This window comes from Phacochoerus africanus, chromosome 11, assembly GCF_016906955.1.
Source record: "Phacochoerus africanus isolate WHEZ1 chromosome 11, ROS_Pafr_v1, whole genome shotgun sequence".
In the NCBI taxonomy this organism is placed as follows: Eukaryota; Metazoa; Chordata; class Mammalia; order Artiodactyla; family Suidae; genus Phacochoerus; species Phacochoerus africanus.
The window spans coordinates 73,716,861-73,733,247 of record NC_062554.1 but is presented as its reverse complement, the minus strand read 5'-3'; the positions used below and the strand labels follow the sequence as shown (position 1 = coordinate 73,733,247).

The window sequence follows — 16,387 nt, the reverse complement described above, 5'->3', positions numbered from 1 at the left end:
GACCTAGAAAGTAGGCCAATATAAACTCTTTGTTATTTTTATTCATTACTTCTTCCTAGCTTCCATAAGTAATTGCAAGTTCAAGGTGAAAAGTAATTGGAAAAGATTGCTTTTTAGAAATTTGTCAAAGAATTTCTTGCTATGTCTAGATCTTAAACTCTTATAATGTTTGCAGCCATTAATTTGATGTGTAATTGTCTTCTTTTGCATCAGGTTGATAAAACAAAGCAAGTGTCCACCTATCAGGAAGTGATTCGTGGAGAAGGGATTTTACCTGATGGTGGAGAGTACAAACCCCCTTCCGATTCTTTGAAAAGCAGAGACTATTACACGGATTTCCTAATTACACTGGCTGTGCCCTCGGCAGTAGCATTGGTCCTTTTTCTAATACTTGCTTATATCATGTGCTGCCGACGGGAAGGCGTGTGAGTACTTTAAAACACTAATAAAAAATTATAGAGCTACTAAGATAACAACGTACAAGATTCCATTAAAAGCAAAGTTTCATTTAGTTCATAAAACACTTTATAAATGAATTGAAATTGTGTTCAAGTTCAACTACAGTACTTTATGCCTTTAAAATGAATTAAAATAGTTTTGAGTCTAGTAAATTAAATTAGAGGATACAGTTACTTTATCCAACAATTATTGAGACTAGATGTAAATTCATGCTGGCAAAATAGTCCCAAGAATAACTGAGGCTAGATATTTTGGTTATACAAGCCGTCTTGTGTAAGCAGAGGCTGCAGAAGCTATTGACGCGGTAGTTGCACTTTAAATAAATTGTCTCAGTCAGTTTGATCAGAAATGATGGTCAGAATTCTTCTTGAAATTGTTCTGCTGTCAAACAGGGTGATACAATCTAAACGATGAAAAATCTATATAGATACATAAAAACTTAGGAGTAAATTAATGAAAATAAGATGATAATTTGAATAATGAATCTTCATGAATAGTTAGTACTTTCTGGACCTCTGTGTCAATTAAAATAGTCTCCCGAGATTATCTGGAAGTCAGGGTAAGAAAACGAAGGATAAAAAATGAATAAAGCAGCAAGTAACAATTCCTTCCATTTTTACATGTAGCCGTATTTCATTATGTCATAGAATTTATTTCTAAGAGCTTGATTCTTAATCTCCATTTTTTCCCCACTTTTTCTATGTGTTTCTCATCAGTATTCCATCTCTGTGTATGTCCTCATCCAAGTCATCTTGTAAACCTGGTGGCAGGTGCTGCCTGGTTGCCTTTAATAGTAACAGTGTCAGCATTTCCACATCATGCAAGATCCATGAGCATATAGTCTTAATGTTCCAAATATCAATGCTATTATTTAATTCATAAATTTTGTTTTGTTTCTAGGGAAAAGAGAAACATGCAAACACCAGAGTAAGTGTCTTCTTTCCTGTTATTTTCTTTTTCATTTTTTTCCCCACGTCTCCGTTGCTCATCATGCTCCATACATGTGTGTCACGCTTTTTATCCCCACTCATCATCTTTCATAGTTGATTTCATAAATGTGAAAGCTGCTTTCTAAATAGAGTTATTTAGGAGGGGTAGAAACTTAAAAATAAAAAGGAATGAAAACTAAGATTATAGAGATAAAAATTAAACCTAAAATATTTCAGATTCAGAATATTAACTTGCCATTTATATTATGTGATTTCCCAATCTGCATTTCTATAAACCAGAGAACAGATGAAAAGACCTTTCATACACGTTTTCCTGAATCTACAGTAATAACCTACCATAAAATGAAACTTATGTGAGTATTTATAAATGCCCCACCAGAAACAACAATATAAAAGCTATGGTAGTTTTATCTTAGTCGTAGAAATTAAATAGAATAGTAGTTTGCTACCTAGGTCTGTAATATTAGCACAATGCTTTATAGCTTAGTTTAACAAGAGATACATTTACTTAAAAATTGGGTTATTTTTGGTTTTGTTATGTTAAAAATATGTGAAATGTATCTTTTTCTGAAATAACTTGTAGAATGCACAAAGTGCAATAATGTCTTAATGTCTTCTTATTTTAAAAAGAAAAAATGATTTCATAATTTTTTCAAACTGATGACCCATGGAACTAATGCACATTTTAAATATTTGTTGTTTTATTTCTTTTTGATCTAGCATCCAACTGGTTCATCATAGTGCTATTCAGAAATCTACCAAAGAACTCCGTGACATGTCCAAGAATAGAGAGATAGCGTGGCCGCTGTCAACACTCCCTGTGTTTCACCCAGTAACTGGGGAAATCATGCCTCCTCTACATGCAGACAATTATGAGAGCACTAATATGCCGTTGATGCAAACGCAGCAGTGAGTATCCACTTGGAATCATAATTATTAATGCATGAATGTATCTACTTAATGTCTATAAAGACCAAAGCTCTTCATTATTGTTGCATTTGTTTGTTCGTTTGTCACTGGAAGAGAAAATACCCAAAGAACACTGATAGTGTATCCCAGCACCACTACGCTGATCCAAATGGAATTACTTTCAGGAAATGCCTTTTTTCCTTCACTAATCCAAACAAGATGACATTTACCTTAATATTTAAGAAATTGGCACTACTAATAAACTAACCTATGTTTGCTCAAAGCTGAGTTAATTTTGAAAATTGAGGCATATCCTAAAGCATACAAAATTAATTACTTTTTAGAGTTATTATTAGAATTATTTGGTTCTGTTAACTTATTTTTTTTTTTCATGTTACTACCAGAGATCTGTTTGAATTTTCTGCCTCAGAGTCTTTAGGGTTTTTTTTTGTGTGTGATTTGCTTATATATCAAAATGAGTAGTTCCAATTTTGGCTATAAACAACAAAGTGCAAACCTTGTCTGTAGTGCTACAAGGATTGTGGTCAGAAAGCTTAGAAGAGGTCTTTGTAAGGGGTAGGGATGGGGGAGATTGAAGGAGAAAATTGCCCCCCTGCTCTTGAGAACATTTATATGTCTAGAAGCTCAGTTTTGGTGTAAGGAAATTGTAGGTAAAACTGTCATTTATTTCTAAGAACATGGCTCTTAATTTTTTTCCAAACGTATGTTAAAATGGGTTTAAATTTAACATCCCAAGGAAGTTACACCGTTGTTTTTGAGATCCTCCTCTTTTTGAGTTTACTTTTGTCAATAGAATGGATATACAGAAAATCCTCTCACCCCCGCCACCACACACATACACAGACACCAACGTGTATGTACATAAACATTAGGGTATGATAACAAAGTAACCTCTTCCTGGTTAAAGATTTCTTGAGGAACCATCTTGGGTGCAAAAGTTTTCCCATTGCAGATGCTTATTTTGCAATTGTGTAAAGTTCATGTGGTAACTTGAAGATTAAATAATTAATATGAGTAGTATAGACAATCAGACTATAAATTTGTCCAAAACACTTTGGCAATCTAAAAGTTTTATGAATATTTTCCTGGAGTCCTCTAACAATATCTACTTGTTATTGCCAAGGTATGTGTGTGTGCGAGTAATTGATTCACTTTCTGTTAGCAGTGGGGGAAATTTTGAGTTTTGGAAACATTAAGATTCTATCAGGGATGTAAATGTTAAACTCTTACAAAATTGAACTGATGGATCTCTATGTTCTCTGCTGGTTACTGGATTATCATGAAACATACTTTATCAGGATTATTAGGTACTAATGAGAAAAATTAGGAAAAATTCTAGAATATTGTAATAGTTTACAATTTAGCAATCTCTCCTGTCTTTTTTTTAGGTGAAAATGATGAACAGTGTTATCCTTCATTTTCAAAATGAAAAAAATTAAAGAATTCTTTAAGGCTACTGTTTCTTATATTCTTTACCCAAGAGTGCTAGTTAAATGTTGATATACCTTCTTCAAATGTTGATATATATCTTCAAAAATGAAATGGTCAAATACATTTGAGAAGCAGGATTTTTTGTTTTTTTGTGTTTTTAAACTACACGAGTTCTCAGAGCCTTTAGTGTGTTGATATGCTTTCTGAGCCATGGGAAAAGGTCAGAAGAGGTGTAACTCTATTTAAAAAAACACAGTTTGGGAAATGCTTCTATTGACAAAATAACAATGCTATTGAATTTTAGAAGGGAGAAATGTTCATTGTAATGAATAAGGAAACTCGAATATGTTTTTAAGTCAGTAAAACTTTATCGTTGGTGAAGTTTAAGGGAGGAAAAAAAGTCTGGGTCATTTTTTCAGATATGCTTTCTAATCGTATTATGTTGAGAATAACTCCCTAACATTTGATTCTCTGTGATTAAGATTTTGCAGTGTTGTGGAATACCCATTGTGGCTCAGTGGTAATGAACCCGGACTAGTATCCATGAGGACTCAGGTTCCATCCCTGGCCTTGCTCAGTGGGTTAAGGACCCAGGTTTCCATGAACAGTGGCATAGGTCACAGATGTGGCTCAGGTTTGGCTTTGCTGTGGCTGTGGTGTAGGCAGGCAGCTACAGCTCTGATTCTGCCCCTAGCCTGGGAACTTCCATATGCCATGATATGGCCCTAAAAAGACAAAAGAAAAAAAGAAAAAGATTTTGCAATGTTGTTACTACTAATACACAAGCAAAATAAAATTTCCTATCTAGTTTATAACCAAAAGCATCTTCCTGATCCTTCCATAACCCTATCAAGACTGTCATTATGTTGATCAGATCTATTTGCAAATGCAATAGGTTGTTTTATTGAACTTACAACAATTTGACCATATATGTATTTTTAAGTCCAGAAAAACCTATATGATATTCAGATTTCTGCTAATGGAAAAAGTCCATTAACTAACACTTCTATTTAAATAGGGTACATAGATAATTGATGATGTTCACAATGATTATTCTGAGGCACTGCAAGATCGTCAAGTACATCTGACTCATCAGAGGAGAATTAAATTACATTCAATGTAGTTTCAATGTTGAGTGTGTATTATCTTTCTTTTATTCTTGGAAATGGATAATATGTGCATGGTCTCTATGGTAACTCCCTATAAGCCAGAATATGTGATTAACCTCATTTTCTAACCATGCCAGAAAATAGGGAATTTATTGTGTCAGGTTCATCACAGCTGTCCTTCAAACAAATTCAGCTTTTACTCCTTACCGGTTTTTAAAGGTTTATTTCAGCACCAAGTACACACACATATATAAATGTTTTGGTCATTTGGATTGAACTGAATTCTCAATGTTAAAATGAGATATTATATATGATTAGGCATCACAGTACTTGATAACCAGGTGTATCTTTGAATAATGCTGCCTAGTATTTATTAAGTAACTTCATAAAAGGGCATGCATTCCATCTTCACACGTTCATACAAACGGTACTGAATTTATCATTCATAAATACTGTGGCTAGCTACATCATGTTTTGTTTATTCTTCATACTCAGCATCAGGAATATTCAGGCATAGGGATACACGTTTATGTTGGCTTCTAAGCAAGACTCAGGAACATTCAAAGCTGCAGAGAAACTTGTTTGGGTCTTTTAAAGGAGTCAGTCCCTGAGGTATAGTGAACCTTGTAACATTGTGATTTAGAGAATTTGTAACAGTTGTGTAACAGAGGCTACTGCAGTTATTTATCAATTACACAGTAATCTTTTCTATTTGGTCTAAGGCTTCCTAGGACTCCAGACTGGCATCTTAAATTTGAGAGTGAAAAAAATGTTTAATCATTTGCAGATAATAAAACTGAGATATGGATAAGAGGCAATGCTAAATTAGGTCAAAACCAAGATTAGATTATTTACCTTTCTTGATATCAAATCAGGGATAGATAATGTGGTCATTGACTTTGAAGGATTCCTGATTCCGGTTACAGGCAAGGTGATTGAACAGGCAGTGGGAAGGAAAGCTGGAGCAGGTCCAGGAGACACAACACCTGTTAGAAAGGAGGGATTTCATCGCATTCAGTGTTCCCCCTACTTTTCAGATTAGAGAGACAATATAGACAGGCTTTTAAAATGATGATAGTGCAGAAATACAAGATAAATGTAGTTTGATCTCTGCTAATGTATATATTGTTCAATAAACTTCATTTTGGAGTAATTTTCAAGGTATGGAAAAGTTGCAAAAATAATCCAGTTTCAGAGATCCCCTGCCCTATGTAACATTTTATAGTGCCATAGTACATTTGTCACAACTAAGAAAGCAACATGATTGCTTTACTATTAACCAGACTTTAGACTGGTTGTTTTTGTTTTTTCATGTTTTACTAGTTTTTCCCTTAATGTCCTTTTTCTTCTCCAGGATTCTGTCTAGGATGCAATAATTGGCATATCTCCTTAGTCTCCTCTGCCCTATGCAATTTTCTTAGACCTTCCTTGTTTCTCGTGACCTTGACAGTCTCTATCTTTTTTTTTTTTTTTTTTTCATGCCCCTGGCATACAGAAGTTCCTGAGCCAGGGATCAGACCTGAGCCACAGCAGTGACCTTGGAGCCATTTCAGTGATATCGCCGGATCTTTAACCTGCTAGGCCATGAGGGAACTCTGACATTGAGAGTCTTGAGGAACAGTAGCCATAATGTCGCCCATCCCATACTATAGTCAGGCTTTCTGCATCTGTATTTTTTTATATATCTTTGTGGCTCAGTGAGTATATGTTACCATTAATAGGAATATTTTTTTTCCTCTGTAGGCAGTCCCCTGACTTGTAATTCATTGCTAAAAATTAACTTCTAAAGTAATTCTTTTTTTTTAACCCATATAGGTGTTTTTATTATTTTTTTGTAGTGATTTTTATTTTTTTTCCATTATAGCTGATTTCAGTGTTCTGTCAATTTTCTGCTGCACAGCAAGGTGACCCAGTCACACATACATGTATACATTCTTTTTTCTCACATTAGCATGCTCCATCACAAGTGACAAGACATAATTCCAAGTGCTATACAGCAGGATCCCATTGCCTACCCATTCCAAAGGCTATAGTTTGCATCTATTAACCCCAAATTCCCAGTCTCTTCTACTCCCTCCCCCTCCATCTTGGCAAACTCTTAAAAGTAAATGTGCTTTGTCCAAAGCATCATTGTTGTGATCAGAGGTTATGTTTTTGACCAAAAACTTACCAACCATCAAAAATACATTACATGTGTTCTCTTATGACATAGTGGGTTAAGGATATGATGTTGTCACAGCAGTCTTGCTGTGGTACAGGTTCCATCCCTGGCCTGGAACTTCCACTTGTCACAGGGGTGGTAAGTAGGTAAATAAATAAATAAATATTTAAAAGGGGATTGACTTAAAATTTATACATATTATTGACTTGACTGCTATACCTCAGAGATAAGAATTCATAATGATTTATATTAAGAAAATCAAGTTCCAAGGCATAGAATTTTATTTATTTTTTTCTTCTTTTTTTTTAAATTTATTTCCCCAATAGATTATTTTTTTTTTCCTACTCTACAGCATGGTGACCCAGTTACATACGCATGTATATTAGGTCCTAAAATGAATATTGGGAGATAAACTAGCTTGGTTGTTCCCAAACCAGGCTGCAGGTCACATCCCCTTGTGAAACTTTCATAGTATCGATCCCAGGACCCTACTTTTTGGGGTTTGGAAGCTGGTGGATGTTTATATTATGTTGTGGTAGGAGAAAAAAATTGGGAATCCCAGATTTAAATACTTACAGAACCTAGGTTTTAGGATTCAGAATTTCTGATCTTTCTGTTGGGGATGAAGGTGGGAAAAGTATTGTTACTTTCCTTCATACAGAGTTTCAAAAGGGGACTGGTTTTTCCTAATTCCCCCTGAGGGGTCTGTGCAGAATATGTGAAAAGGGGCATCTAGAGTGTTGGGCTGTTTGTGGGTTCATGCTTCTCAGCCTCTAGACTTTCACACTTCCTTAAACTGCCCACGATTATGATGTGGAGAAGTGAGAGATTAGTGCTGATTGGAAGATAATGTCTGAATGGGACAGAGAAATGGTAAACCTTGAAAAGCTAAAAACTACCTGGAAATTATAGTATTTTGCAACTTTATGAGAAACATTAAAAGAGGATTCCAAATACTCAATTTTCCAAAAAATAAAATAATTTATTCTTAAATTTGTGATGGCTTATGTGGTCTTTTGGGGATAGATCTGCCTCCTCATCATTCTTTTCTTAAACCAACGTCAGTGTTAATGGATTTTTCCTGATTGGGAGGTAACTTCATAGAGGAATTTATATAAAGAATAATAGGGGAAAGTACCCAAACATTTTCTAGGAAGGTTTTAATTGACTATCCAAGAAATTTTCCTTATTCATTATACTAAACCTAACACTTAATCCAGGGTGATTGGGTCTCCCTCTAAACAGGAGATGGGTTGTGTTTAATCTTTTGCAAATTAACAAGTATAAAAGCAGAAATTAAGTCTTCTAATTATAGATATTCAGTAACTAATCATTTTAGCTTTTATCTAAAGTATTTTTCCATTTGTCTCCCCTTGGGTAATAGTGAGAGCCAACTTCATGGTAAAATTCCATAAATAAAAAATCGTTTCAAGAAAAGTTAATATCAGTTGAAGAGAACATTTCAGGGGATCAAGATAATGATTTCCCATTGACGAGGTGTTAAAGCAGCCAAAGATATTTTGGAGCCATTGACTTTTTTTTTTTAAAGTCAGTGAGTGTACACTAAAAGTGATAGATGGAATATCTCTGATGGATTTTGGTTCTAGAGGTTTGGACTCCTTTAGTTTAAAACTGGTCAGCTTGCTTTTGGCTTTATAAAAGTGTGTGTGAGGGGGGAACAAATAAATAAATATCTCCTTTCTTCTTTATATTCCATGTATATTTTACATTGATTTTAATTAAAATTAGATTTTGAACTTTGAAACTATCATGATGTTTTCAATTTCTTCGTGTCCTTCCTTCCTTTTCTGACCCAAATAATGGTCTAGTTCTTTAGTAAAAGTAGTCATAGGGTTCAAATCAGCATTTTTGTAGAAAAAAATTGTGAGCAGAAAATTCAAGTTTTGGGTAATATCAATTTTACTGATAATTGAGAAATTCCAAAAAGATATTGCTATTTCTTATTGTTAGATCCATAGTAATTCAAAAGAGAGGTGTTTTGTATGCCACATAACTAAACAAATGTCTTTTGTTTTCAACCCTGGCACAGATTCTCTGGCTTTATACAAATCACTTAACCTTTCTTTGCTTTTGAGTTTTCAAGCAAGTAAGCATATAATGAGTTGATAATCATCAACCTTACTCATAGAATTACTCTACAGGATATCTAAGAATGTCAAATTACCTTAGCATGATTGTACAAATAATAAATAATTGTGTACTCCCCCAAAATCACTTACTTATAAATTTGTAAGTTATTACCTTTGCTTTCTTAAAGGATAGAGTTTTTGCAATGGCTAATTTACATAATTTTCTATTTAAATGCCTGTAATTAATGTAGTAAAATTAGAAAATAATTAATGCTAATAATTTACAGAATTACAGTTTTCATAAGTCTTTTTTTCTATGCAATGCGGTTTACACATAATAAACTTTCAGTTAGTCCATTAATAACTTAATTATCCTAAATAGTTTTATGACTTTATAAAGGTCCTTTCTTTGAAGGATTATAGGACTTTTATTTGAAGTCAACCCTCACTCTCCTCTAATTGCCTTTAGCAGCCTGCTTTCACCGAAGAAGGAAATGTTTCCATTTTCTTACTGCATTCTCTGTTCTACTATAGCAAAGTTAGTTGTAGGCTTTTTTCCGGGTATGGCTAAAGCAGCACTCTTATGAGTGAGATCCCTCCCTTCAACTTTTAAATGAAATACATAATTCATATGTGCCCATCATAGATATACTAACACTTTAACATACACAGGCTCACATATGTAGCCACAAGTTTGGGCAACCACAAAATCAGTTAATCTGTGCAAACCTCGGAGATTCAGGATGTTGAATCTCCACATATTTTTTGTTGAGTACCTTTCTGCACAATTTGTACTTGTATGTAACTCATCTGAGCTTCAATTGAAATTGCAAGGAACACACACTTAACCAACTGGGACATGCACTGCAGATCTTTCATGTCCCTAAACCAGTATAACACACACAATTGGTCATACCTCCCTTCCAGATTTCTTGCGGGGGTGTGTGTGTGGCACCTTCTCAGCCAACCTCATTGCTATTTGGAAAGTGTAGCCGTTGTGGCAAAGGAAGAAAAAAATGAAGTGTAGAGAAGAAATAGGAGGGCATAGATTGATTAGTGGTTTTAAAACTGTTCCACAGAAAGCTAAAGTGGACTGGCCAGCAGGAGAAGGGATTCCAGCTCCTTCCTCCAATCCTTGATCTTGAATTTGGTTGTCTTTGTCTAGGGCATTTGAAGGACTTTCTTTGTCCTCTGTAGTATCTTTATTTTGTAAAATGTATCGATTTAATCCTCTGACAGGCTAGATCCAGCTAGAGATGATAGGAAATGAGGAACAGCGTGGCATGTGTGCATGCGTGTGTGTGCATGTGTAAGGTGTGCTGTGTTTGTTTCTAAAGTTGAATAGACCCAAAGTAGTTGTACCTGAAAAGTTAAAACAAAACTCATATCCCCTTCCCAAATGCACATGAAATCGCATCTTGACTTTGCTAGTAAAGATGTTTATTTTCTCATGTTGAATCTATAACTTAATTTTCTTTTTTGTGGTTTGTAAATTAATCTTTTACTTTTATGATCAAAAGCACTATAAATATGTTGTGTGAAATACTGAAAGAATAAATAAAACAAGAAAAATACTCCCTGAGATGACACAAGGATAAGTAGTCTGCTTTTAGTAATAGCAAAAAAGAGAATGTAATTATTAAGATAAATTTTTAAGTAACTTCCTCAAATTAAATTAGAGTTGATTTTATTTCCTTAACCATATATTTTAAATGTAACTGAAATTAAAAAGAAAAATCACTCAAAGTCATTAACATTCCTATGGATTAGTTTAAGTGTTTAAACAGTATTTAACTAGTGTGTACTGTTTTCCTTTTTAGATCGTTGTATTTGGAACATAATATTTGCCTGGCTGAGATGATTCAAATCAATGGTTTTCAAACTCTTGTTTCTTGGAGGTTTCTTAGAAATGCCTTAGGGGCCAGCATGTGAGTCAAAGGAAACAAAGCAGGCGGGATTCCTGGCTCCCTTGTTTCAACTCAGGCAACCTCACATTTATCTCTTTTGTACATCAAGAGTTCTGCTTAGGATTTCAATGGAAAGGAATTCCACTGCCAAAGAGAAACAAAAAACCTTGAAAATCCCCTGGCTTAGATCAAGCCTTACTCTATAGCAAGGAGCTGACTCCTAGAATTTCTTCCACACAGAATTGAAATTGTACACTTTTTGTAAACTATTTTTCACACAAAATTTGAAGCTACATGTGTGTCTGTGAGTGTTAATAAATAGGTGCATCATGTGCGAATTCTTAAGTATCTTCATTTTTTCATGTGTGCTTTCAAAAATTATTTTACATGATATGGCTCGACATGCTGAATAAAATAGGAAGGTTCTTACTGTGAAGGCACTTTGGGGCAATTTAACATTCTGTGGGAGAAATATAGTACCAGCATGTGGATGAAAGCATGGTCAGTGGTTCCTAAATGGGGAAGGGGTGCTTAGAGCATGCGGAGGCATAGAAGAGGTGGTACTTGAAATGCTATTTTTTAATTAAAAATAATAGCTTAACTATTTTAATTAACATTCCTTGTAGAATATTTTTTAATTATACGAGTTATACGAGTCTACTGTAACAAATTTTGTGTTGAGTTTGCGAGAATAAAGGGGAGCTGGTTGGGTGCAAGAGATAGTAGTAGTAGATGGTGGTGGTGGTTCTCGTTCAAGCAGTTCAGGGAGGGCTCCGTGTAGGAAACAGATATGTCGGTGGCCTTCTAGGTCATCTAAGAAACTTGAAATTTAATTTTCAGGTTAGTGTAAAAATGTACTGAAGTGTGTTCATTGGAACCACATGATCAGATTAGTGTCTCAGAAGGCCCTCAGACAGCAATGTGCACAGTATACAGAATAAGGATTATAAGGGAGCAAGAATGGGAATGAGGAAACAGTTCAGATCAGTTGCAGAGATCCAAGTGGGAAACGATGATGACTTCGACCAAGATAGCAGTGGAGATGGGGAGGATGGGAGAGGAAGAAATTGTGAAGACTTCCCAAGTGATTGGATGTGGGACGTGAAAGAGGGGGCAAGGTCGATGATGACGTCAGAGTTTTGACTAGTGCAGCTGGGCAGATAGATAGTGTCATTCCCTGGAATGAGGATGGAGGATCCCAGGTTTAGCAAGTCAGTGACAGTTGTTCTGTGAAGGTGCATGTGTTCTAGACCCGGATCTCAAAGTGTACAGGCTACAGCCACAAGCCCTGAAGCCATTGTGTTTACATCTTTATCCACCACTTGCTGATTCTGTAACCTCAGAACTCTAAGTCCCTTTCCTCATCTGTGAGTTGGGAAAAATATTATCTACTGTCTAGTGTTGTTGTCAGATAAAGTATAGCATGTAGGAGGAACTCCATGCATATTATCAAATATTGTTATTATTCCTTCCTCAGACCTTAGTTTCATCATTTATAAACTTGTGAATGGTGTTGGGGGGGGCAGGTTTGTGCTGGATTAGATGATTTCTGGGGTCTTTTCTAGCGATAAAGGTTTTCATTCCAACTTCATGTCTGCTTTCTATTTACATGTGTGTGGACGAATACAGTTTTACTAAAAAATGTTAATCATTCCTAGGAACTTGCCACACCAGACTCAGATTCCCCAACCGCAGACTACAGGTGAGTACTGAAAGTAATAATCTGATGTTTATGGATGAAACTAATAGGTTAAAAGATAATTCCAATACTGTATAATTTAGGAAACTTATCTTCACCAAGTAAGGCAAAGCAGTTATGTCATCCCTTCATCAGAGTTAGAACCTCAGAATAATAGCTTAGATTATTGCTTAGATTGGCATCAGAGTGATAAACACAGGGTAAATGATCTTAGAGCAAAAGCATCCATGGAGGTCCTGCCTAATTAAGGAAGACTGAATAAAGTCCCCTTCCTTCAGCAAAGTTCCCTATTCTTCCTCTGGGTATGAAAGATTCTCAGCTTGGATGCTTCCAGGATTTGTCTCAGTAAGTGAGCAGCTTGAAACTGACTCTGACAAAAGGAAACCATTGTGACGAATCACTGAGGCTTCAGGGGGATAAATGAGAAAGGGTTGGCCTGGTTTTAATGCTGCTTTAAAAAGCTGTTATAACATGACCAGTGACAACAAGATGGTGGACAATTCTCCCTGTACTATTCTATTTCCCTAAGACTTGCTTTCTTTAAGTTTATTTCTTTCAAGTGTCCCTAAAAAATTTCCACAGCCAATTATTTCATTCATCTCAATACCAAGTAGATAACTTATTCATGATTGTCTTCCAATTAGTGGTTGATTCCTAGTTCTAATTGCCGAGCAACCAGTAATGCCTTTGTAGCTCTCTTGGACAAGCAAGAGAAGTTTTAAAAATGTAAGTTGGATGTGGAATTCTGAGTATGAATAGTGGTATTGTGGTCGGGAAGCTATTAAGTCTCTTAAAAACTTTAGGCACGTATAGAAAATTATTGCATGTTTTCATTCAAAAAATTATCTTCTCTATTACTGCTTTCGGGAATTTAAGGCGATTTTCGTTTGACAACTTTTCAAAGATTTGAGGCAAGTATCATGAAGTTGTTCATCAGATTTTAATTATGAAATAACATTTATAAGAACTTTCCCCACAATTTAGATTGCTTGTTTTAATTAAATGCAAACACGTTTCAACAAGATTGTTCAATATATTGATGCTGTGGTGTTTTTACGGTGTGAGCCTTCAGGAGACTGATGAAGGAATAAATACTTGTGTTATCTAAAGAGCAAAGAAATAAATGAATCCCTACTACCACTGATTTCATGATTTTTTTTTTAAAGAGGAAAAACTTTTAAAGAAAATTTCTGTGGTGGAAATGCTAGAACTTCTTTCTCACTAATCTCATAGACTTCCATCTCTCCTGAGATGTTTTTCCTCTGATTCCTAGTTATTTCAGACAAGGAGTGAAGCAAGACAATAGCTAGAAAAATAGTAAATATTTCTTTTGAAGATTTAAAAAGATCAAGATTTTATTTCTTCCTCCTTTCGTTGGGGGAAATAAAGAAACCTAAGTAGATGATATTAAGGAGATTTACTTGATATTTGTATAAATTTTTAGCAAGTAGGCTTGTTAGCTTGCTACATTTTAGTAATAGGCAGCATTTCCAAATACAAGGACAATTTATGCCTGAGCAAATGTTATAAGAGCCAAATTTCCCTAGGGGGATTTTAGGCTGTTCAACATAATTTTCTAAGTTATTTTTCTGAAACAGGTTTTGGGGAGGAAGCATTTTGCTTGAGTCAGGAAAGCTTTGATCTTTTTAGTTAACATTGTAGCCAATTACCTTCTTGTCTTCTTATACTTTTCTATAATTTAGAGTAGATTATTGCCTAAAGTGCACTATCTCTCCTTGGTTGTTTTCTTCTTGTCCTTGTTTTTGGTGAGTCCCCAAGTACCTAAGTGCTAAAGGGAGGGAGACCACCCTAGCATTTTTTTTTTTTTATAATTATGATAGATTGTTGTGTTTCTGCCTCAGATAAATAAATGTAAAGACCAAATAGAGTCGTGCCTCCTGGAGGGAAGAGCTAAACGGGCAGGTTTACATTCCTTATTCCCATCCTATTCATTTGAATGAAAAAATAAAGTTTGTTTCTCCGTGTGTAAGTTACTCTATTCTCTCTGCATATGCATGGATCCTCTGCTCTGTATGTCTTTCCAAGGGCACCACAGCTTTTCTCTTCCTCCATCCTGGTTGTCCTAGTATCACAAAGAATTTGCAGCTTCCTATAAAGAATCTGTCAAGGGAGGGTATATTTTGAAGTTTGTTTTACTTAGTTGTTTTCTTTTAAAAGATCATCAGAAGTTTAAGAAATGAACCAGGTGTTGGTGTTATAATCCTGGACTTCAGCACTTGCTGAGATAATAGAGCAGTTAAAAGTGGACGGTAGTCCTACCTTTTGGACCAGACCCACGCCATTAGTTTTGATGCCCCTTCAGGTTTTCTCATTTTCTCTGCCCTTCCAACCCACACGACATTTTCTAAAGAGCCACGATTAAAAGGTACAGTCATTTGTCCTGCAGTCAAACTCATTCTTTTTGTTTGTTGTGGGAGGAATTTTCAGGCCATGCCTTTTGAGAAATACAGAACATTGTAACTTTGACCCAAGGAAGGGATGACTAATAGAGAATTTCCTTTTTTTAAAAAAACTGAATGTGGAGAAATAATGCAACATAATTATAATAATGTTAAGAAGATGGAGAATTATGCTTTGCCATAATTTTTTTTCTCAAAACCTAAAAGTGTTCATACCTAACTCATATCCATATTCATTCTTACACATTGCAGGTAAATGGTATCCCTGAAGAAAGAAAACTGACTGAAGCAATGAATTTGTAATCAGACAATATAACACTTATATCTTATTTTTTCTCTCTTCCAGTAATGCATGAGCTTTTCTGACATATGGTATGCATGTTGACAGTATTAAGTATATACTAAATAATGCAGTATAACATTCATTTTACTAATGTATTTTTTTTTGTACTTAAGGCATTTTTGACAATTTGTAAAACATTGATGACTTTATATTTGTTACAATAAAAAGTGATCTTTAAAATAAATATTATTAATGAAGCCTGGTGTCTGGCAAAACTTACTTCAGAAGGTATTTGATTATCTGCTCTTTAGTGGGAATCTTTTATTGAAAGGAACAAATTCATGTGGTCATTCTTTATTAAGATTTTATTAAGCACATCATATAATGTATAAAATGTCTATGCTGACTTCCAAGTGAGCAACCCCATTACCAAATAGTTTTATCCTTGTGGCTTGCAAAGCTGCTGCTGCTTTTTTTTTGGTCTTTTTAGGGCCATGCACACGGCATATGGAAGTTCCCAGGCCTGGGGTTGAATCAGAGCTGCAGCTGCCGGCCTACACCACAGCCACAGCAATGCAGGATCCAAGCCACATCTGCAACCTACATCACAGCTCACAGTGACACCAGATCCTTAACCCACTGAGCGAGGCCAGGGATCAAACCTGCATCCTCATGGATGCTAGTCAGATTCATTTCCACTGAGCCACGATGGAAACTTTCAAAGCTTGTTCTTTTATTTTTATTTTTTATTATTATTTTTTTATATAATGATTTTAATTTTTTTCTTTATAGCTGGTTTATAGTGTTCTGTTAATTTTCTACTTTACAGCTTGGTGACCCAGTTACTCATACATGTATACATTCTTTTTTCTCCTATTACCTTGCTCCATCATAAGTGACCAGACATAGTTCCCAGTGCTACACAGCAGGATCCATTGCTAATCCATT

The 16,387-nt window shown here is 35.1% G+C and overlaps 1 protein-coding gene across 2 annotated transcripts in view; it reads left to right on the top strand.

Annotated features, from left to right (window-relative positions):
* The window catches only part of SGCE (sarcoglycan epsilon), a 71,564-nt gene extending 55,868 nt beyond the window's left edge, over positions 1-15,696 (top strand). For both annotated transcript variants that reach the window (XM_047753173.1, XM_047753172.1), the window contains 5 exons: positions 214-425; positions 1,360-1,386; positions 2,130-2,318; positions 12,696-12,739; positions 15,409-15,696. In XM_047753173.1, the coding sequence (XP_047609129.1) occupies positions 214-425; positions 1,360-1,386; positions 2,130-2,318; positions 12,696-12,739; positions 15,409-15,425 (489 nt within the window). In that variant the 3' untranslated portion in view covers positions 15,426-15,696. The remainder of the gene's footprint in view (positions 1-213; positions 426-1,359; positions 1,387-2,129; positions 2,319-12,695; positions 12,740-15,408) is intronic.
* The last annotated feature ends 691 nt before the right edge of the window (positions 15,697-16,387 follow it).